This window comes from Felis catus, chromosome D1, assembly GCF_018350175.1.
Source record: "Felis catus isolate Fca126 chromosome D1, F.catus_Fca126_mat1.0, whole genome shotgun sequence".
Taxonomy (NCBI): Eukaryota; Metazoa; Chordata; class Mammalia; order Carnivora; family Felidae; genus Felis; species Felis catus.
The window spans coordinates 103723462-103745694 of record NC_058377.1 but is presented as its reverse complement, the minus strand read 5'-3'; the positions used below and the strand labels follow the sequence as shown (position 1 = coordinate 103745694).

At 37.9% G+C, this 22233-nt stretch overlaps 1 protein-coding gene and 1 pseudogene across 1 annotated transcript; both read left to right on the top strand.

The window, feature by feature from the left end:
- Nucleotides 1–22233, top strand: part of LOC123380619 — a 94453-nt pseudogene that overhangs the window by 191 nt on the left and 72029 nt on the right.
- On the top strand, nucleotides 9533–14262 carry LOC101097171 (olfactory receptor 5AN1-like). The gene has a single exon (XM_045039341.1). It carries the CDS (start codon nucleotides 10846–10848, stop codon nucleotides 11782–11784), a length of 939 nt encoding a protein of 312 aa, XP_044895276.1. The 5' UTR covers nucleotides 9533–10845; the 3' UTR covers nucleotides 11785–14262.

Genomic DNA, 22233 nt, shown 5'->3' with positions numbered 1-22233 from the left:
TATTTAACTAAAAATAGGAGTTCTTGGTAGAGTGCTTTTGAGGGAAATATGGTTATCACGACTGTTTAATTTTTAGGCTCTCTTACGTTGTAACAACATACGTTTACTTTTTTGTTTTAAAGGGAATTGGTCTTTTGTGGTGAAATTAGTAAAAATTGTGGTTCAGTAGGTCTTGTTTTAAAATGTAGTGACGTTTATTTTAGATTCTACATATGGGATTCTACATATGAATTTCTCATTTTTTCAGTCAACTCTGGTATGTTTAAATTTAATTTTTTAAGAATTTATTTATTTTGAGGGGCGCCTGGGTGGCGCAGTCGGTTAAGCGTCCGACTTCAGCCAGGTCACGATCTCGCGGTCCGTGAGTTCGAGCCCCGCGTCAGGCTCTGGGCTGATGGCTCAGAGCCTGGAGCCTGTTTCCAATTCTGTGTCTCCCTCTCTCTCTGCCCCTCCCCCGTTCATGCTCTGTCTCTCTCTGTCCCAAAAATAAATAAACATTGAAAAAAAAATTTTTTTAAAGAATTTATTTATTTTGAGAGCTAGCATCAGTGGGGGAGGGGCAGGGAGAGAGGGAGAGAGAGAATCCCAAGCAGAGTTAACCAACTGAGCCACCTCAGTGCCCCTTGAAATTTAATTTTTAAAATTATGCCCTAATTATAGTTTTGGAATGAAAGAAAAATGTGATTTTTATCAGATCTTTACACACATATATATGTATATATATTTGTTACTCAGATATAAGTCCTTAGTATTAAAAAGTGTGGTTGTAACAGTAGGCTATAGACATTAATAAAATAACAGTATAAGCTAATTACATTTTTACAAGTAGAGGTGCTGAAGAGAAATTAGGATGAAAAGGAATATGGTTAAAATATATAAAAATACAAAGACAAAGTTTCATTTCAAAGATAATAAAGGGAAATTAAAACAATTTTTTTTACCTAATGAAATATCAGTTAAAAAAATTAAGATAATTTTTTATTTACATTAACTGAATGCTGGCGAAATACAGTAAACAATGGCATATAGTCACTTATTTCTACTGAAGATATAAAATGGCTTAAGCAATTTGAAAATACAGTTGTGATATGTGGCTAAACATAATGAGCTGAATCCATGCGTTTGCCTTTACTCCTTCCTAGAGCCTGCCTAAATGACAATAGGAGGTTTTTTTCCCCCCATAAAATCACTAAGATATGGATACCAGGAGAAATGACCACGGAAGGTGGAAGCTGGAAAGCAGATCTATGAGGAGTAACCAACTTAGATTCAAGAAATCAGGAAGCTATGGGTCCTGGGTAGGTGGGGTGGAAAAGCCAAGAAGCAGCAAGTTGATTCCCATTGCACAACCCTCAAAAGGATCAGGAATTGTAGGCACCAAGTACCTGCACAGTGGGTGGGACTTAAAACTGGAGATTTTATTGAAAATCTTTTAAGAGTGTCTAGACTCCTAGACCAACCCATCCTGTTCTCTAGCCGATAGGAAACTGCACCTTCCCCCATCATTCCTCCCTCCCTCCCTTTAGTAGAATATTGGAGATTACTTCTCTGGGATATTGAACCAAGAAGTGTGGGCTCAGGGCCATCACTTATATCTATGGGGGAATGATAAAAATAGAGGGATGAATATAATATGTACATAGCGAAAAGGGAGATTCTTTCTCCACTGCACACCTACTCCATTCACTTGTTCAACTCTCAGAATACTCCTACCTAGGTTGATATCTCCTGGGCAGGAAACTGGAGAATTCCTGTGTAGAGAAAAACCTGCCCATGATTACAGCAGAGTTTATCAGAGCAGTTGAGAAGTGCTCCCCAGATTGCCTTGCAGGAAGCCCAACAAAGGACAGTCTCTGGCCATAAACACCAAACCTCAAATCTTGCTTTTTTAGCGCCTTTTCTCTGCAATGTGGAAGGACAGCAAAAAACACCTCAGATGGTAAAAAGACAATGAATGGAGTGTAAGACTGTGTAAAAAATAAAACTCCAAAATTAGTACACTCAGATTAAAGTAGTTTCATGTGTCTTAAAGAAGATACTGCATCCTTATACTGCCATATAAGGAGTGAGAATGGGATGGAACCAAAAAATTTTCCATTACAAGTCTGTTAAAACTACTTGACTTTAAAAACTGTATACACTTAGTATTTTTTTTTACATTGAGAATTAAAATTACAAAAATTCGTGATTTATTTATTTACCAACTTATTGCTGTCTAGCATTCATAATCATTCATTCTCTGAGGAGTATCTTTAATGTACAGGAGGAATATATGTAATAACATACATTATATACACATATAATAGTATATTAATATATTTTTATTGGTATATTAATTATGTATAATTAATTATATATTTATATGTAGGTTTAAGCCAATCAGAAAATAATCAGTAGCCATTGCAAATATCTTGGGGTAGAAGTGAGAGATAAAACCTGATCAAAGCTATCTCTGATGCTTTGAAAGATGCAAAGAGATGCTTGTTGGGGCTTTTGGGAGAGAAAATATTTTTATCTTTTGTGGAAGCTGCTAGAAGACACACTGTCTTCTTTTGGATGATATGAAGCGAGACTGGGAGATCTAGAACTTACACAACTTTTCTGTATAATGGAAATTATCCATAGGATGGAACAATTACAACATTAGGCATAGTAAACAGAAGAGAAGAAACTGGCCATTTGTAATATTGTTAGAGCCACTGGATCATCAAATTTTCTCTGACTACTTCAGTTTTATGAGCTAACAGATTTACTTTATTGTTATGCCCAGTTTCAGTTCTTTTTTTCTGTTGCTAAAAATGAAAGATTCCTGGGGTGCCTGGGTGCTTCAGTCGGTTAAATGTCCAACTCTTGATTTCAGCTGGGGTCATGATCTGGGGACTTGTGAGTTTGAGCTCTACATCAGGCTTCATGCTGTTGAGTGGAGCCTGTTTGGGATTCTCTCTCTCCCTCTGCCTCTGCCCCTTCCTTGCTCTCTCTCTCTCTGTCTCTCAAAAGAAATACACTTGAAAAAAATGAAAGATCTTGATTCTGAAATAATTTTATAATGTATACCAAGATCACAAAAATGTGACTTCTTTTCAGTATGAATGGCCTTCATTTACAGGTAATTACTCTTCTTGCACAAGAAATTACTATAAAACCTTGAGACTTCAAACATAAGTAGATATTTATTAGAAAGCTTCCTTGGATCAGGAATTCAGGGGTGATTTGGCTGTGTGTTCTGGCTCAGGGTCTCTCATACGGTTGTACTCCAGTAAGTAATGGGTCAGGGCTGTAGTCCTCTGAAGGTAGATTGAGGCTGGAGGACCCACTTCCCAAATAGGCTGGCAGGTTTGTGCTGGCTGATGGCAGGAGGCTAATATATTCTTGGTTACATGAATTAGCCCTATTAAATATAGGAGTGGTCCTCACAAATCCATGAATAACAGAAGGCTAGGGTCACTGGGGACCATCTTGAAGGCTTCCTATTACAGTCAGATGTTAGAAATGCTTCAGAGTCAATATATTAAAAAATATTCATTGAAAGTTTAGAAACAGCTTACCCCTGGGACCTTCATGTGAAGTGAATTGTGAAAAAGAGGTGGGATAAAGAAATGGAAGAAAGAAGGTGCACACTTAAAATCAAGGTGGGGATTTTTCTTTCTTCTTGAGGTAGTCCTGCATTCATATAATATTCCCTCTTAGAATAGCTTTTCCTGCACCCCAAAGATTTTATACCATTGTGTTTTCATTTTCATTTGTCCCCTGTCTCTTTTGATTTCCTCTTTGATTTCTGGTTGGACCATTCATTATATTGTACACTGGAAACTAATATAACACAGTATGTTAATTATACTTAAAATATAGAATCGAGGGGAACACCTGGGTGGCTCAGTCGGTTAAGTGTCCGACTCCAGCTCAGGTCATGATCTTGCGGTTCACGAGTTCAAGCTCTGTTTCAGGCTCTGTACTAACAGCTCAGAGCCTGGAGCCTGATTCAGATTCTGTCTCCCTCTCTCTCTGCCCCTCCCCTGCCTATGTTCTATCTCTGTCTCTCTCTCACTCAAAAATAAAAAATAAAAAAAATAGAATCAAGGTTTGGGAGATTTGCACAGGCTATAAAGAAGTCAAAGCCATCAATTTCTGGGTAAAGGCAAGCCTGAAGCATGCTCCATGGTAGCTTCGCAGAGACAGTGCAAGACCTCAGAAATAATGGCTATTGTGGTGTGCCTAAGTCCAAGACATCTGAGCCCCTCAGGGATTCCAGGACAATAAGTTGACCAAGGGGCAGAAAAGCCACCAGACTGGGGTACCATGGAGACTCAGAGTCCAACCAAGAGAATTTAAAGAGAACTTTTTAAAGACATTTTTCCCACACAATTTATGGACTAATTTCATACATATATTACATTAGTATTTATACAGTACTTTACATTTTGCATAGTTACATCACATAGGTTTGACTTGTTTTTCTGTTAACCGTATGAAAATGGCAGGTGAGAAATTATATTGCAGATATTACAGATAGAACGCTTGGGCACATAGAGGTCTGCCACATTCGTCCCAGTGTAGCAACAATTTATTAGAATCTCACAAAGTGTGATTTGTGGAACATTTTTGTTCTTACCAGAAATATGGCCTCCACTGCTTGGCCATGATACCCACATTCTGTACTATTTGGTGTTCTATCTTTAAAAGGATTAAGATATTACAGTTCTTATCAGGGGGAATATATAACTACTAAACTATCAGTGAGAGTTAAATAATTAACTCATTGCCCACCCACCTGTTTCTCCCTGCAGGTAAGAATAGCTGAAGTAGATCAAATTAAGGATGGGATCTTGTCTAGAACATCTCTGCATCCCTAGTAACTGGCAGGGTAGATGAGTTTCATTTCTAAAAACCCAGAAACAGGGGTAGCTGGATGGTTCAGTTGGTTAAGCATCCAACTTCGGCTCAAGTCATGGTCTCACAGTTTGTGAGTGTTGGGTTCTGTGCTGACAGCTTAGAGCCTGGAGCCTGCTTTGGATTCTATGTCTCCCTTTCACTCTCTGCCCCTTCCCTGCTCACATTCTGTCTCTCTCTCTCTCTCTCTCTCAATTTGTGTCTCAAATAAACATTGAAAAAAAAGTTTTTTTTTTTTTAAACCTAGAAACAAACAAGCAAAATGTTTATGGGAATGATCTTAAGTAGATATTTTTAGTGAAGGATTAGTAATGCAGCATGACATGTTGGAAAGAACTCCAAATCAGAACACACAAATCACACCTACTGTTAATAGAAGTTATACATGTACTACACCCCCTGGTAAGTACTTTACATGCATTATCTAACTTGATTCTCTCTATGTAGACGTACTCTATGAAGTAGCTACTACTATCAGCCCCATTTTATGATAATCCTGGGGCTTGGAGAGGTTAATTTGTTCAAGATCACACAGTCATCAAGTCATCAGATTGGTTGATACCCATGTCCCAGGTTGTAACCATGATAAGTCGTGACTCTGTCATGAATTAGTTTTGTTGTTTTCCTTATTGTCTCAGTTTCCTCATTATGCGTAGGGAATAGTGGCATGTCTGCCTCACAAGACTGCTGTGAGAGTCTGGTCATTTGAGAACATGTATGTTTGTAAATATCTAAAATGAAAGTGCTTTGTACAGAGGGAAATGTTCATGTATCTAATTTATTTTAATTAAGATATTTTACCAGTTAGCTTGGTCATCTTGAGCAAATCTTTTAGCTCCTTGGCCTCAGGTTCCTCACCTGGTAATTGAGGTATTGTAGTAGATTGTCCCTAGGTTCTTTCCAACTCAAATGACTCCAAGTTCGTTAAAAGAAAAGCTACAATCATGAGAACATGATTGGACTATGGGGATGCGGGGAATGGATCCAGAAGGGACATGGCGAAGTGGAGCATGAAATTAGCAGGGACAAAAACTCCATGACAATCATGACTCCAGAGAGCAGGTATCTGGGGGTTTTCTCCCTCTAATTGCCTTCTCCTGTTACCTTTGCTCTTAATAACACATTTTATAGGATCTCCAGTTGTGGGCATCTCTCTTGCTCTGAGTGGACAGCCAATTTCATGGCCTAAGGCTCCCATCTTGGAGAGTGATAGGGCCCAGCTGGAAAATTCCTTTGGAAAAGAAATAAGCAGTTTTAACCTTTGGCAAGAGCTCTGTCTTCTTGGGGAATCTGGGTCAAGGTGAGAGGGCAAGATTTAGTGAGAACGGTGGATTTTTTTCTGTCTTAATAGCCATGTGATTCTTCCAGTAGGACCTGTGTGGAGCAAGGTTTATGGTCCTCAGTCTCTCCCATTCTTCACCTCTTTCCTCTCCCTCCCTCACTCCCACACTCTCCACGGTGGGCTCTTCCTTGGGTTCTCTTTCACCTGTAGAATGTCTCTGACCTTCCTTGAAAAGATTAATCTCTACTCTAAAATATCAGGGATTATTCTGGGGTGAGGGATGAATGTTGAGTTCCAGTTCTGCAATTTCTTAAGGATATGGTCTTAAGCTCTGTTACCTTCTTTTTTTTCACCTGTAAAGTGGGGGATAATGGGATTACTTAGAACCTAATAAGACAATGTTTATGAAGCCTAGCAAATTTTAGAAGTCAATTTCACACTGAGCTAAAATTAACTGTTTATTGACTCTCAGGCAAATAATGGTATGACAGAGTATTCAAGTAGAATTCCATTGGCCTTTTGAAATACTTCATATACCTCTCCATGGTCATCTTTGGAGACCCTGGGGGTCTGGAGGCACTAGTGTTAGGGTAACACAGATATCAGAGATGCTTCACTCCCAAGCATAGGTAGTTGTTTTTGTTTGTTTGTTTGAGAGAGAGCATGTGTGTGTGAGAGAGCTTGGGAGGGACAGAGAGAGAGGGGGAGAGAGAATCCCAAGCAGGCTCCACATTCATCATGGATCCCAATGTGGGGGGCTCTATCTCACAAACCATGAGATCATTACCTGAACCGATATCAAGAGTTGGATGCTTAACCAACTGAGCCGCCCATGTACCATGGTTATTGTTGGTCTTACTGTCTCTTTTAATTTTTTTTAATTAAAATTTTTCTCAATGTTTATTTATTTTTGAGAGAAAGACAGAGCATGAGTGGGGGAGGGGCAGAAAGAGAGGGAGACAGAATCTGAAGCAGGCTCCAGGCTCCGAGCTGTCAGCAGAGAGCCCAGTGAGGCACCTGAACCCCAAAACTGTGAGATCATGACCTGAGCTGAAGTCGGGCGCTTAATTAGGTGACTGAGCCACCCAGGCGCCTCGACCTTTTTTTTTTAACTTATATTTTTCTTCTTCATTCAGCAACATCTTGGTTTTTACCTGACTTTGTACCCTGAACAGCCTTACAGAGTGGCCATGTCCTTAGTAGATCATATTGGAAAATGTGTTGATTAGCTATAACCCTATCTCCAACCAATATTTATGTCAGTCACCTTTTCTTCAAAGTGTCTGGGATATTCTGAACACATGCAAAAAACTAATTAAAGAGAGTGAATATATTCAGAATTTTTCCCTCTTCCTGTATCCTACCAAATTTTAGCAAGATAAGTTTTCAGGATCAATTTTAACATGAATTAGTAAACAATCCACAGTTCTTCACCTTTATTGGGAGAATGATGAGTTAAATGAAATACTTTTAGCTCTGTCTGCCTCTTGTTACCAGAATGTAATAAGAAAATAAAATTATTGCAAGTGATTAATTAGAAGCTTGACTTAATTTTCACAGAATTGATCGATTATGTTGGTGTATTGGGGTATGTTTTGCACAGGAGTTCATACTTGCAAAATATATTCATTGACTCTGACTCGTCTTGGATAAAATAATGGAGAATGTATATTGGCAACACTTTATTTTAAGAGTAAACAGAAAGATTTCCAAGTTCCTAAAAACATATTTGAAATGTAATAAGACAATTTTAGATTTACATTCAAAAGTGGGGGAAAGAACCATTTGTTCAACATATATTTATTCAGTTATGCAAACATTAGTATACAAGATGCTTATCACTAAATAGTGGAACATCTCCATTGGACTATGCACTGTGCATAGTGTTGTCAGCTCAAGAGTAGTTGGTGGTGGTAGAACACAAAAAGTGGCATCAGGAGTTTACAGCTGACTGGCAGATAACCGAACAATATGAGATAGAAATAACTATAGTCATTGATTAACAATATTCTTGAGTCTAGGCACAGAGGCCATCTAATTTAGAAAATAATTATGTGAAGAGCTCCTTGACTTTTCAGTATTCGTTTTGCTTTATTTTTCTTTCACAGAGAGGAATGATAATGGGGATGATAATTGCTAACATTTATTGAGCCTCTACTGTTTGAAGCCCTTTATGTCATTCAGTCCTTGCAGCAATCCTATGAGGTAGTAAGTATCATTAGCCCCCTTTATAGATGAGGCAACTGAGGAGGAGGGGCCAAGATGGTAGAATAGCATGGAAGTTTTTTTTGCGTCTCTTGCCCCTGAATTGTGGCCAGAGCAACACGAAACTATCTTGCACACCTAGAAAACTGATTTGAGGATTAGCACAACAATCTGCACAACCTGAACCACAGAACTCGGCAGGTATGCAGCGTGAAGAGGTGAACTGGGGAAGAGAGAAGCCGCAGAGGGCAGGGAGTGATTTTTGCTTGCAGAGAGATGATGGGGGGGGGGGGGTGGGGATGAGTACAGGAAAAGAACTCCCCCCCCTCCCCCGCAAAGCAGCTGGAGAGAAAAAAGGAAAAAGGAAAAGTGGAAACAGCCTCAAGGGTCTGAACAAAAAAAGAAGGGAGAAAGGAGAGTGTTTAAATTCCATTAAGACTCTGTAAACAGGGAGAGTGCAGTCTGAGACTCTGTACGATTAAGGATGTATGTATCTTAATAAGTTGTTTCTTATAGGAGTTGTTGAAAATTTATCAAATACAAGGATGTTTAAAAGAGGAATCAAAATCATACCAGTCATTACTTTTGGTATTTGTAATTGGCTCACATGTTGTGTGTGTGTGTGTGTGTGTGTGTGTGTGTGAGAGAGAGAGAGAGAGAGAGACAGAGACAGAGACAGAGAGAGGGAGACAGAGAGAGAGAGAGAGATATTATATAAAGTAAAAACGTTTTTCCTCCAGAGAGATAAAATCATTTTGTACCCTTATCAGGAGTAAATGTGAATGCCCCATCCCTTGATTTATACCTTTTATATTAAAGGGATTACTACATTTGTCTTTTTTATGTTTGTGACTATTTTTCCTTCATCAATTGTATTTCAAAAGTATTTTATGTAAGTGAATTTTTCTGACATAAACAAGTTTTAAATTGTATCATATTTTTCTCTTCTAGTTTCTGTTTTGATGCTACATTTCAGAAATTTTTCTACCTACTTAGATTATATAAATTTATGTCAAAAGTTTATCCTTTATCAATTTAAAATACTATTATCATATATTAAATTCTTACCAGTATTTAAATTTTTCTGAGATTTCTATATATTCTTCTGACACATGTATGTTTTGTAAGAATAGTGAGTTATCAGTGTGTATAATACTTTTTAATATATGAAAGTTCATGTCTTTTTAATTATTAATCTTTTTTTTTCAAAAATTTCTTAGCTTGTCTCATTGATTCACTCTTTCATCTCAAGGAAGGACAGTTTGTTTATGGAGCACAGGCCATAGCTGCAATCTGTTATGAATCTGTTAGTAAGCTCTAACATGGTGACTATCTCAATAAAACATTATGAGCTATAGCTATGAGCTATGCAGTACTTGGTAATTGAAACTACTTTTTCTCTGCATCAAGGCCCTACATAGCTTGATGGTGGTTGTCAATTGACCCAGTGTAATTAACTCAAACTAAATAGAAAATTGTTTATGTGGTTCGTGTCTTCATGGCTGCAGGTGATTGATTTGCTTCTACATGAGATCTGAATCTGAATCTGCCTAGAGGCATTGATTCCTGACAGTCTACAAGACCAGTGATGTCTCAGGAAATATCTCAGATTAACCCATACAGCTTTAGCGCCATTGACAGTCCTATCCATGGGTACAGCTGTCACTCATGGCTATCTGTAAGCCATCCATAATAATAATAGCCAACACCTGTTCAACAGTTACTTTGTACAGCATTGTATGCTGGGCCTCCCCATGAATTTTCCTGTAACTCTCCTAGTAATCTTATAGTCCAGGGGCTCTTGATGTTCTCATTTTATTGGGAGCAAATCAGTCTCAGTGTGTAAGCTATGGGGGCGAGTTCATAAAATGAGAAGGTATCAGACAAAACTCCAAAGTCTGAACCTTTAACCACAGTACCATGCTGTTTTCAAGTAGTAAAATACCCTAAGATTGAAAAAATTGTTGGGGTCAGTAATGAGCTATGCTAGCTTCCCTTTGGTGTACTTAGTATGAAGACTTCCCAAGAGACTTCTTCCATAATTTATTGGGCATTTAAGCTATGCCTTGAGAAAATATTATCAAAGTCAAGTTACGATATAGTTTTCTGGGCCAGTTAGAAGATGATATATCAAAAAATTTACATAAAAGTTTGTAAAATTGTTATAAACATCAAAAATAACTTTTCTTAAGGGTAAAAGAAGAAATTTAAAAAATTTATCTAGATGGCTATCTGGGACTGAAGGGCTATTTCAGTTTTAATCTGCAGTGATGACCCTTATGCTTTTATAAAGCTGCACTTATATAATGAATTTTCAAAGGCTTAAAAAAAACTTTCAGTGACTGATCTCTGTAGTAATCACAGAATTTCTGTTAGGTTTTCAGTCAAATTTGAAAATATCTCTTTAATTTGAATGAGATTTCAGCAGTGCATTCTCTTCTCTCTTTTCTGATTCTAGAAGCACCAAGCCAATGACTGGGGGAGGAAATATTACAGAGGTCACTTATTTCATCCTTTTGGGATTCTCTGATTTCCCCAGAATCCTAGCAGTGCTCTTTGTTGTATTCCTGCTCATCTACATTATGACTCTGACTTGGAACTTGTGCCTCATCATCTTAATAAGGATGGACTCTCACCTCCACACACCCATGTACTTCTTCCTCAGTAATCTGTCCTTCATGGATATCTGCTATGTGACCTCCACAGCCCCCAAGATGCTCTCCAGCTTTTTCCAAGAGCAGCAGACTATCACCTTTGTGGGTTGCGCCGTTCAATACTTTGCTTTTTCAATCATGGGACTGAGTGAGTCTTGTCTCATGACAGCCATGGCTTATGACCGATATGCCGCCATTTGTAATCCTCTTCTCTATTCATCAGTCATGTCACCCTTCCTCTGTATTTGGATGGTGCTGGGGTCCTATCTGGCTGGACTCTCTGGTTCTGTATCCCAATTGTGTGCCATACTTCAGCTTCACTTCTGTGGGCCTAATGTCATCAACCACTTCTTCTGTGACATGCCCCAGTTGTTAGTCCTGTCCTGCACTGACACTTTCTTTGTACAGCTATTGCTTGCTATAGTAACAATGATCTTTGGGGTAGTTAATGCTCTCATTATCATGGTATCCTACTGTTATATTGTCATCTCCGTCATGAAGATCACTTCAGCTAAAGGCAGGTCCAAGGCTTTCAACACCTGTGCTTATCATCTAACAGCAGTTTCCCTCTTTTATATCTCGAGTGTCTTTGTCTATTTGAGTTCCAGCTCTGGCGGCTCCTCCAGTTTTGACAGATTTGCATCAGTATTCTACACTGTGGTTATCCCCATGTTGAATCCTTTGATTTACAGTCTGAGGAACAAGGAAATCAAAGATGCCTTGAGGAGTTTACAGAAGAAGAGATGGTACTGCTGAGGTTCTGTCCAGATTTGTCCTATCAGAAAGCTTAACTCCTAAGAATATGCAAATAAATGGACTATAATATCGCCTTTGTATAAAGAAAGCTTAGTTTGACACAGATTAATATGCCAAATGGACTGACGGTGACTTGACTCCACACAAACACAATGTCTTTAAGTCCTGAGGAGGTTCATACTTTCACTGTACATGGGGAATGTCATCATCATTTATAAATAATCTGCAAATATTTGTAAAATGTTAAGGTTTAGAAACTCGTTAGTTCCTTTTGCTTTGGAGATTGAGCCCTGCTCAGTCTCAGACCTCTGATTGTAAAGGACATCTGACAGAGGCCCCCAAGAATGTGGAGAACTTGTGTCCCAAATATTTTGATGTGGCATAATCCAGACATGATGGTGATTGATGTTTGTTGTGTGTTTCTGCCATAGTGGGAATAAACGGAGAGAGAGGATGTGCCTTTGAACAGAAATAAAGCTATACGATTAGCCTGGTTGTGTCTCCCGGGAAGAGTCTGATATAGCTACTGTTTGTTTAAGGCCTCTTTCAGAACTAATCATCCCATAAATTTGGTCACATCCCAGTCTCTACCAGCTATAATCTTCTGAAGGAAAAGGTGATTTGAATCCTAAAGAGGATTGGAATGAAGGATGTGGTCCCTTCCTTACCATTTCTTAGGAGTCTGGTGGTTTAGTTTCTTGCTTCTAGTTTCAGTGGGGATTTCTGATGGGAGATGATGTTCAAAATCCATGTCATAGCCAATATCAGTTTTTTATATTGTGGGACTCAAGCCTCTTTCTCCCATTAAATGTGGAAAATTTACCCTTGTCTGACATAGCCAGTGTTTCGCACTCTCAAATCATTTCTGATATTTCAAGCATCTGTTTATGTTTGGTGTGAGGAGACTTGTGTGAAAATTCATTGTAGGAATAGAGTTACTGAATTATAAATATTGCAGACTAAGAACAAATATGGAAAGCTGATATATATTCTTTTTATTTTCTATGTTAAACACTTTATGTCCTAGAGATTTATGGTGTTGTATGGGGTGATATAATGTGTGGAGTAGATGGTTAGAGTTACTCTAATGCTGATATTTTCTAGGAAGCCTCAAGAGCCAGAGGGGAAATAATAGTGGGAGAGGCAGGGTTTTTAACTTTGGCCAGTTTTCTTTGTGTAAAGTAGAACATAAAGCTTTTGGTTCTTGTGATCTGTTTGAAAAGGGAACAAGATGTGTAACAGTACTGACTGCTGATTTGCCAGATTGCTCAGACTTGAACCAACTAATATAAAACATATGTCATTACAATGACATATTAACCTTGGAGATTCATTGGGTTCTCATTGCTGTTTGGGGGGGGTCTTAATTCTGATGAGTCACATAATTGTTCTCTTTAATTAAAGATTATAAATGAAGAGGCATTTGAAGCCTTTGCCAAATTTTTCATGAGTTTGCAAATGAATGGGATTGAGAGAAGGGGAATCACTGAATCTCTGGGAGAGAATGTGAGGTCTTACCCCATACCAAGGAAGTAGTGCAGTGTGAATAAAAGATGTGTGCTCCCCTTCCCCACTGTGCAAGCTTAGGTATGTTCTTTGAAGCATTGTTCTTTAAAAGTGTGTAATGATGTATGAGAAGGCTCCCTAAGGAACCATGAGGGCTTCAGTAGGAGGCGCACCTCATAATCATTATGCTGTGCATTAGATTTCCATATTTATTTATCTTTTAGTTGCAAGGTTGTACCCTTTCAAAAAACATCTCTCCTATTTCCTTGCTCTCCAGGTCTTGGTAACCACCATTGGACTCTCTGTTTCAATGGGTTTGGCTTTTTGATCCTGCATATTAGTGCTATCATACAGTTTATGTCCTTGTCTGATTTATGTCACTTGGCATAATGCCATCAGGGTCCATTCATGTTGTCTCAAATGGCAAGATTTCCTTCACTGTTGTAGTTGAGTAATATTCCACTGTGCTGTGTGTCAACACCATGTCTTCTTTATAATTCTTTATCATTCCATATATTGCCTATTATGAATAATGCTGCAATAAACACGGGAGTGGAGATTATCTTTTTGGTATCCTGTTTTTATTTCTGTTGAGTGTATACCCAGAAGTGGGGTTGCTGGATCCTATGGTAGTTCTTTAATCTTTTGAGGAACATCCATACTGTTTTTAATAGTGGCTAAACCAAGTTACCTTTCCACAAACAGTGTACAGGTGTTCCCTTTTCTCTAAATCGTCACCACCACTTATGATCTCTTGTTATGATGATAGTCATTTTAACAGGTGTGAGCTGATACTTCATTGTGGTTTGGATATGCATTTCCTTGATGATTAGTGATGTTGGATATTTGTTTAATGTACCTGTTGGCTAATTGGGTGTCTTCTAGGAAAAATATCTATTTGGTTCCTCTACACATTTTTAAATCAGATTGTTTTGTTTTTGAGTTGTATGAGTTCTTTTTATATATTGGATATTAACCCCTATCTGAGATACGTGGTTGGTAAATATTTTTAAGTATATGGTTTACAGATAAGTTGCCTTTTGATTTTGTTAATTGTTCTCTTGCCGTGCAGAGGCTTTTTAATTTGATGTAGCTGCACTTGTTGACTTTTGCTTTTGTTGATTGTGGTTTTGGTGTGAGATCTAAAAAATCGTTTTCAAGACCAGTGTCAAGGACCTTGTTCCCTATCTTTTCTTCTAGGAGTTTTATGGTTTCAGGTCTTATATTCCTATCTTTAATCCATGTAGGGTTAATTTTTGTGAGTGGTAAAAGGTATTGGTCCAGTTTTATTATTACACATTTGATAATCCAGGTTTTACAAAACCATTTATTAAAGAGACTGTTCTTTCCCGACTGAGTATTCTTGGCTCCCTTGTTAAACAGTAGTTGACATGGTAGGTGGGAGTTGATTTCTCAATTCTATTTTATTCTACTGACCTATGTGTCTATTTTTTTTTAATATTTAAAATGTTTATTTATTATTGAGAGACAGAGCATGATCATGGGAGGGGCAGAGAGAGGGAGAGACACAGAATCCAAAGCAGGCTGCAGGCTCTGAGCTGTCAGCACAGAGCCAGATATGGGGCTTGAACTCACAAACTGCAAGATCATGACCTGAGCCGAAGGCCAATGCTTAACCAACTGACCCACCCAGGTTCCCCGCTATGTGTCTATTTTAATGACAGACCCATACTTGTGTTTAGTATAGCTTTGTAGTATAGCTTGGAATCAGGAGTGTGATGCCTCCACTTTTGTTCTTTCTCAAGATTCCTTTGGCTTAGGTCTTTTGAAGTGTCACACAAATTTTAGTATTGTTTTTTCTATTTTGGTAAAAAATGTCATTGTAATTTTGATGGAGATTTTCTTCAATCTATTGATGACTTTGGGTAGTATGGACATTTGAAGAATATTAATTTCCGTTCATGAACATGGGATATGTTTCCATTTTTTTGGTGTGTTCTCTAATTTCTTCAATGTATTTTAGTTTTAATAGTACAGATCTTTTACTTCCTTGGTTAAATTTATTCCTAAGCATTTTATTGTTTTTAATGTTACTGTGAATGGTATAATATTTTTTACTTCTTTTTCAGGTGTTTCATTGTTAGTGTATAGAAATGCAACTGCTTTCTGTATATTGATTCTAAGTACTGCAAGTTTACTGAATTTCTTGATTAGTTCCAATAGATTTTTGGTTGAGTCTTTAGGACTTTCTAGATATAAGAATATATCATCTGCAATAATGACAGTTTTCTTTCTTCCTTTCTGATTTAGATGCCTTTTACCTCTTTATCTTGCCTAATTATTCTAACTAGGGCTTCCACTACTATGTTGCATAAGCATGGTGAGAATGGACACTCTTGTCTTGCTCTTGATCTTGGAAATGATTTTAACCTTCCATTGTTGACTGATGTTAAGTGTGGATGTCTCATTTCTGGCTTTATTATGTTTAGGTCAGTTCCTTCTATACCCAAAGTGTTGACTATTTAAAAAAGGATGTTGTATTTTTTCAAACGCTTTTTCTGCATCTTTGAGATGATATGCTTTTTATCTTATATTAACGTGGTGCATCATATTTGTGGCTTTGTGTATGTTGAACTATCCTTGTAGGGACAATATTCATTTAGTCATGGTAGATGATCCCTTAATGATTTTGACTTGCTGATATTTTATTATGAATTTTTGCGTCTGTATTCATCAGGGACATTGGTATATAATTTTCATGTAGTGTTCTTATCACTCTTTGGTATCAGCATAATGTTGGGATCATAAAATGAGGTTTAGGGTTAAGGTTATAGGATTATTCCTCTCTTCTCTTTTTTTTTTAAATAATTTCATAGAATTTCTGTAATTTTTTTATGTTTATTTTTTATTTTTGACAGAGAGAGAGAGAGAGAGAGACAGAGCATGAGCAGGGGAGGGGCAGAGAGAGAGGGAGACACTGAAGCTGAAACAGGCTCCAGGCTCTGAGCTGTCAGCACAGAGCCCAACGCGGGGCTCGAACTCACAGACTGCGAGATCATGACCTGAGCCGAAGTCACTCAACCGACTGAGCCACCAAGGCACCCCTCCTCTCTTTTCTTTTTTAGTCTAGGTAAATATTTATCACTTTGTTTATTCTTTAAAAACCCCAGCTTTAGTTTCATTGATATTTTTCTATTGCTTTTCTGATCTTTATCCCATTTATTTCTACTATTTGTTATTTCCTTTATTCTGCTAACACTGGCTATATTTGTACTTCTTTTTCTACTTCTATGAGGTCAAAAGTTAGGTTATTTATTTGAAATCTTTTTAATTCCTTGATATTTGCAATTTTCACTGTAAACTTCCCCTTAGAGCTGCTTTTGTAGCATCACTTAGGTTTTCCTGTGTTGTGTTGACATTTTCATTTGTTTTTGAGGTATTTTTTGATTACTATTTTGATTTCCTCTTTGACCCATTAGTTGTTCAGGAATGTGTTTAGTGTTCACATGCTTTCATTTTTCCAGCTTTCCTCTTGTTGATTTCTAGTTTCATAACAATGCATATGGGAAAGATACTTGGCATGATTTCAGTCTTGAGTTTGTGAAGACTTGGTTTGTGTCCTATCATATGATTTATCCTGAAGAATTTTCAGTGTGTGGTTAAGAAGAATGTGTATTCTGGTGCTATTGGATAGAATGTTCTATAAATGTTTGTTCAAGACATCTGGCTTACTGTTTGGTTTTGTCCAACATTTCCATGTTGATTTTCTGCTTTCATGATCTATCTATTGCTAATAGTGGGGTATTGAAGTCTTTTACTCTTATTGTATTGCTGTTTATCTCTCCCTTCAGATCTGTTCATTTTTGCTTATATATATTAGAACTCTGATATTGGTTGCATATATTCATGTTCTTAATGAATTGACCCCTTTATCATTATTTAGTGACCTTCTTTGTCTCTTATTTCCATTTTTGGCATGTAATCTATTTTGTCTGATATGAGTATAGCTGCCCTGCTTTCCTTCTTTGTTTCTTTGTTTCTTTGTTTCTTTATTTTAATATATGAAATTTATTGTCAAATTGGTTTCCATACAACACCCAGTGCTCATCCCAAAAGATGCCCTCTTCAATACCCATCACCTCCCCTCCCCTCCCTCCCACCCCCCATCAACCCTCAGTTTGTTCTCAGTTTGTTTTTTTTTTTTTAACATTTATTTATTTTTGAGACAGAGAGAGACAGACCATGAACGGGGGAGGGTCAGAGAGAGAGGGAGACACAGAATCTGAAACAGGCTCCAGGTTCCGAGCTGTCAGCACAGAGCCCGATGCGGGGCTCGAACTCACGGACCGTGAGATCATGACCCAAGCAGAGGTTGGCCGCTTAACTGACTGAGCCACCCAGGTGCCCCTGTTCTCAGTTTTTAAGAGTGTCTTATGCTTTGGCTTTTTCCCACTCTAACCTCTTTTTTTTTTCCTTCCCCTCTCCCATGGGTTTCTGTTAAGTTTCTCAGGATCCACATAAGAGTGAAAACATATGGTATCTGTCTTTCTCTGTATGGCTTATTTCACTTAGCATCACACTCTCCAGTTCCATCCACGTTGCTACAAAGGGCCATATTTCGTTCTTTCTCATTGCCACGTAGTACTCCATTGTGTATATAAACCACAATTTCTTTATCCATTCATCAGTTGATGGACATTTAGACTCTTTCCATAATTTGGCTATTGTTGAGAGTGCTGCTATAAACATTGGGGTACAAGTGCCCCTATGCGTCAGTGCTCTTGTATCCTTTGGGTAAATTCCTAGCAGTGCTATTGCTGGGTCATAGGGTAGGTCTATTTTTAATTTTTTGAGGAACCTCCACACTGTTTTCCAGAGCGGCTGCACCAGTTTGCATTCCCACCAACAGTGCAAGAGGGTTTCCGTTTCTCCACATCCTCTCCAGCATCTGTAGTCTCCTGATTTGTTCATTTTAGCCACTCTGACTGGCGTGAGGTGATACCTGAGTGTGGTTTTGATTTGTATTTCCCTGATAAGGAGCAACATTGAGCATCTTTTCATGTGCCTGTTGGCCATCTGGATGTCTTCTTTAGAGAAGTGTCTATTCATGTTTTCTGCCCATTTCTTCACTGGGTTATTTGTTTCTCGGGTGTGGAGTTTGGTGAGCTCTTTATAGATTTTGGATACTAGCCCTTTGTCTGATATGTCATTTGCAAATATCTTTTCCCATTCCGTTGGTTGCCTTTTAGTTTTGTTGGTTGTTTCCTTTGCTGTACAGAAGCTTTTTATCTTCATGAGGTCCCAGTAATTCATTTTTGCTTTTAATTCCCTTGCCTTTGGGGATGTGTCAAGTAAGAAATTGCTGCAGCTGAGGTCAGAGAGGTCTTTTCCTGCTTTCTCCTCTAGGGTTTTGATGGTTTCCTGTCTCACATTCAGGTCCTTTATCCATTTTGAGTTTATTTTTGTGAATGGTGTGAGAAAGTGGTCTAGTTTCAACCTTCTGCATGTTGCCGTCCAGTTCTCCCAGCACCATTTGTTAAAGAGACTGTCTTTTTTCCATTGGATGTTCTTTTCTGCTTTGTCAAAGATGAGTTGGCCATACGTTTGTGGGTCTAGTTCTGGGGTTTCTATTCTATTCCATTGGTCTATGTGTCTGTTTTTGTGCCAATACCATGCTGTCTTGATGATGACAGCTTTGTAGTAGAGGCTAAAGTCTGGGATTGTGATGCCTCCTGCTTTGGTCTTCTTCTTCAAAATTACTTTGGCTATTCGGGGCCTTTTGTGGTTCCATCTGAATTTTAGGATGGCTTGTTCTAGTTTCGAGAAGAATGCTGGTGCAATTTTGATTGGGATTGCATTGAATGTGTAGATAGCTTTGGGTAGTATCGACATTTTGACAATATTTATTCTTCCAATCCATGAGCATGGAATGTCTTTCCATTTCTTTAAATCTTCTTCAATTACCTTCATAAGTTTTCTATAGTTTTTAGCATACAGATCTTTTAAATCTTTGGTTAGATTTATTCCTAGGTATTTTATGCTTCTTGGTGCAATTGTGAATGGAATCAGTTTCTTTATTTGTCTTTCTGTTGCTTCATTGTTAGTTTATAAGAATGCAACTGATTTCTGTACATTGATTTTGTATCCTGCAACTTTGCTGAATTCATGTATCAGTTCTAGCAGACTTTTGGTGGAGTCTATCGGATTTTCCATGTATAGTATCATGTCATCTACAAAAAGTGAAAGCTTGACTTCATCTTTGCCAATTTTGATGCCTTTGATTTCCTTTTGTTGTCTGATTGCTGATGCTAGAACTTCCAACACTGTGTTAAACAACAGCGGTGAGAGTGGGCATCCCTGTCATATTCCTGATCTCAGGGAAAAAGCTCTCAGTTTTTCCCCATTGAGGATGATGTTAGCTGTGGGCTTTTCATAAATGGCTTTTATGATGTTTATGTATGTTCCTTCTATCCCGACTTTCTCGAGGGTTTTTATTAAGAAAGGATGCTGAATTTTGTCAAATGCTTTTTCTGCATCGATTGACAAGATCATATGGTTCTTATCTTTTCTTTTATTAATGTGAGGTATCATGTTGATTGATTTGCGAATGTTGAACCAGCCCTGCATCCCAGGAATGAATCCCACTTGATCATGGTGAATAATTCTTTTTATATGCCGTTGAATTCGATTTGCTAGTATCTTATTGAGAATTTTTGCATCCATATTCATCAGGGATATTGGCCTGTAGTTCTCTTTTTTGACTGGGTCTCTGTCTGGTTTAGGAATCAAAGTAATACTGGCTTCATAGAATGAGTCTAGAAGTTTTCCTTCCCTTTCTATTTTTTGGAATAGCTTGAGAAGGATAGGTATTATCTCTGCTTTAAATGTCTGGTAGAATTCCCCAGGGAAACCATCTGGTCCTGGACTCTTATTTGTTGGGAGATTTTTGATAACCAATTCAATTTCTTCACTGGTTATGGGTCTATTCAAGCTTTCTATTTCCTCCAGTTTGAGTTTTGGAAGTGTGTGGGCGTTTAAGAATTTGTCCATTTCTTCCAGGTTGTCCAGTTTGTTGGCATATAGTTTTTCATAGTATTCCCTGATAATTGCTTGCATGTCTGAGGGATTGGTTGTAATAATTCCATTTTCATTCACGATTTTATCTATTTGGGTAATCTCCCTTTTCTTTTTGAGAAGCCTGGCTAGAGGTTTGTCAATTTTGTTTATTTTTTCAAAGAACCAACTCTTGGTTTCGTTGATCTGCTCTACAGTTTTTTTAGATTCTGTATTGTTTATTTCTGCTCTGATCTTTATTATTTCTCTTCTTCTGCTGGGTTTAGGCTGCCTTTGCTGTTCTGCTTCTATTTCCTTTAGGTGTGCTGTTAGATTTTGTATTTGGGATTTTCTTGTTTCTTGAGATAGGCCTGGATTGCAATGTATTTTCCTCTCAGAACTGCCTTTGCTGCATCCCAAAGCATTTGGATTGTTGTATTTTAATTTTCATTTGTTTCCATATATTTTTTTCTTCTCTAATTGCCTGGTTGACCCATTCATTCTTTATTAGGGTGTTCTTTAGCCTCCATGCTTTTGGAGGTTTTCCTGTGGTTGATTTCAAGCTTCATAACATTGTGGTCCGAAAGTATGCATGGTATGATCTCAGTTCTTGTATACTTATGAAGGGCTGTTTTGTGACCCAGTATGTGATCTATCTTGGAGAAGGTTCCATGTACACTCGAGAAGAAAGTATATTCTGTTGCTTTGGAATGCAGAGTTCTAAATATATCTGTCAAGTCCATCTGATCCAATGTATCATTCACTGCTCTTGTTTCTTTATTGACCATGTGTCTAGATGATCTATCCATTGTTGTAAGTTGGATAGTAAAGTCCCCTGCAATTACCACATTCTTGTCAATAGGTTGCTTATGTTTGTAATTGTTTTATATATTTGGGGGCTCCCATATTCGGTGGATGGACACTTACAATTGTTAGCTCTTCCTGATGGTAGAACCTGTAATTATTATATAATGCCCTTCTTCATCTCTTGTTACAGCCTTTAATTTAAAGTCTAGTTTGTCTGATATAAGTATGGCTACTCCAGCTTTCTTTTGGCTTCCAGTAGCACGATAAATAGTTCTCCATCCCCTCACTTTCAATCTGAAAGTGTCCTCAGGTCTAAAATGAGTCTCTTGTAGACAGCAAATAGATGGGTCTTGTTTTTTTTATCCATTCTGATACCCTGTGTCTTTTGGTTGGAGCATTTAATCCATTTACATTCAGTGTTATTATGGAAAGATATGGGTTTAGAGTCATCGTGATGTCCGTAGGTTTCATGCTTGTAGCGATGTCTCTGGTACTTTGTCTCACAGGATCCCTCTTAGGATCTCTTGTAGGGCTGGTTTAGTGGTGATGAATTCCTTCAGTTTTTGTTTGTTTAGGAAGACCTTTATCTGTCCTTCTATTCTAAATGACAGATTTTCTGGATAGAGGATTCTCGCCTGCATATTTTTTCTGTTCATCACATTGAAGGTTTCCTGCCATTCCTTCTTGGCCTGCCAAGTTTCAGTAGAGAGATCCGTCATGGGTCTCCCTTTATATGTTAGAGCACGTTTATACCTAGCTGCTTTCAGAATTGTCTCTTTATCCTTGTATTTTGCCAGTTTCACTATGATATGTCATGCAGAAGATCGATTCAAGTTATATCTGCAGGAAGTTCTCTGTGCCTCTTGGATTTCAATGCCTTTTTCCTTCCCCTTTCAGGGAAGTTCTCAGCTATTATTTCTTCAAGTATACCTTCAGCACCTTTCCCTCTCTCTTCCTCCTCTGGAATACCAATTATGCGTACATTATTTCTCTTTAGTGCATCACTTAGTTCTCTAATTTTCCCCTCATACTCCTGGATTTTTTTATCTCTCTTTTTCTCAGCTACTTCTTTTTCCATAATTTTATCTTCTAGTTCGCCTATTCTCTCCTCTACTTCTTCAA

Coding starts and splice junctions, on each gene's coding strand:
- LOC101097171 (XM_045039341.1), top strand. CDS start 10,846: ATGACTGGGGGAGGAAATATTACAGAGGTCACTTATTTCATCCTTTTG.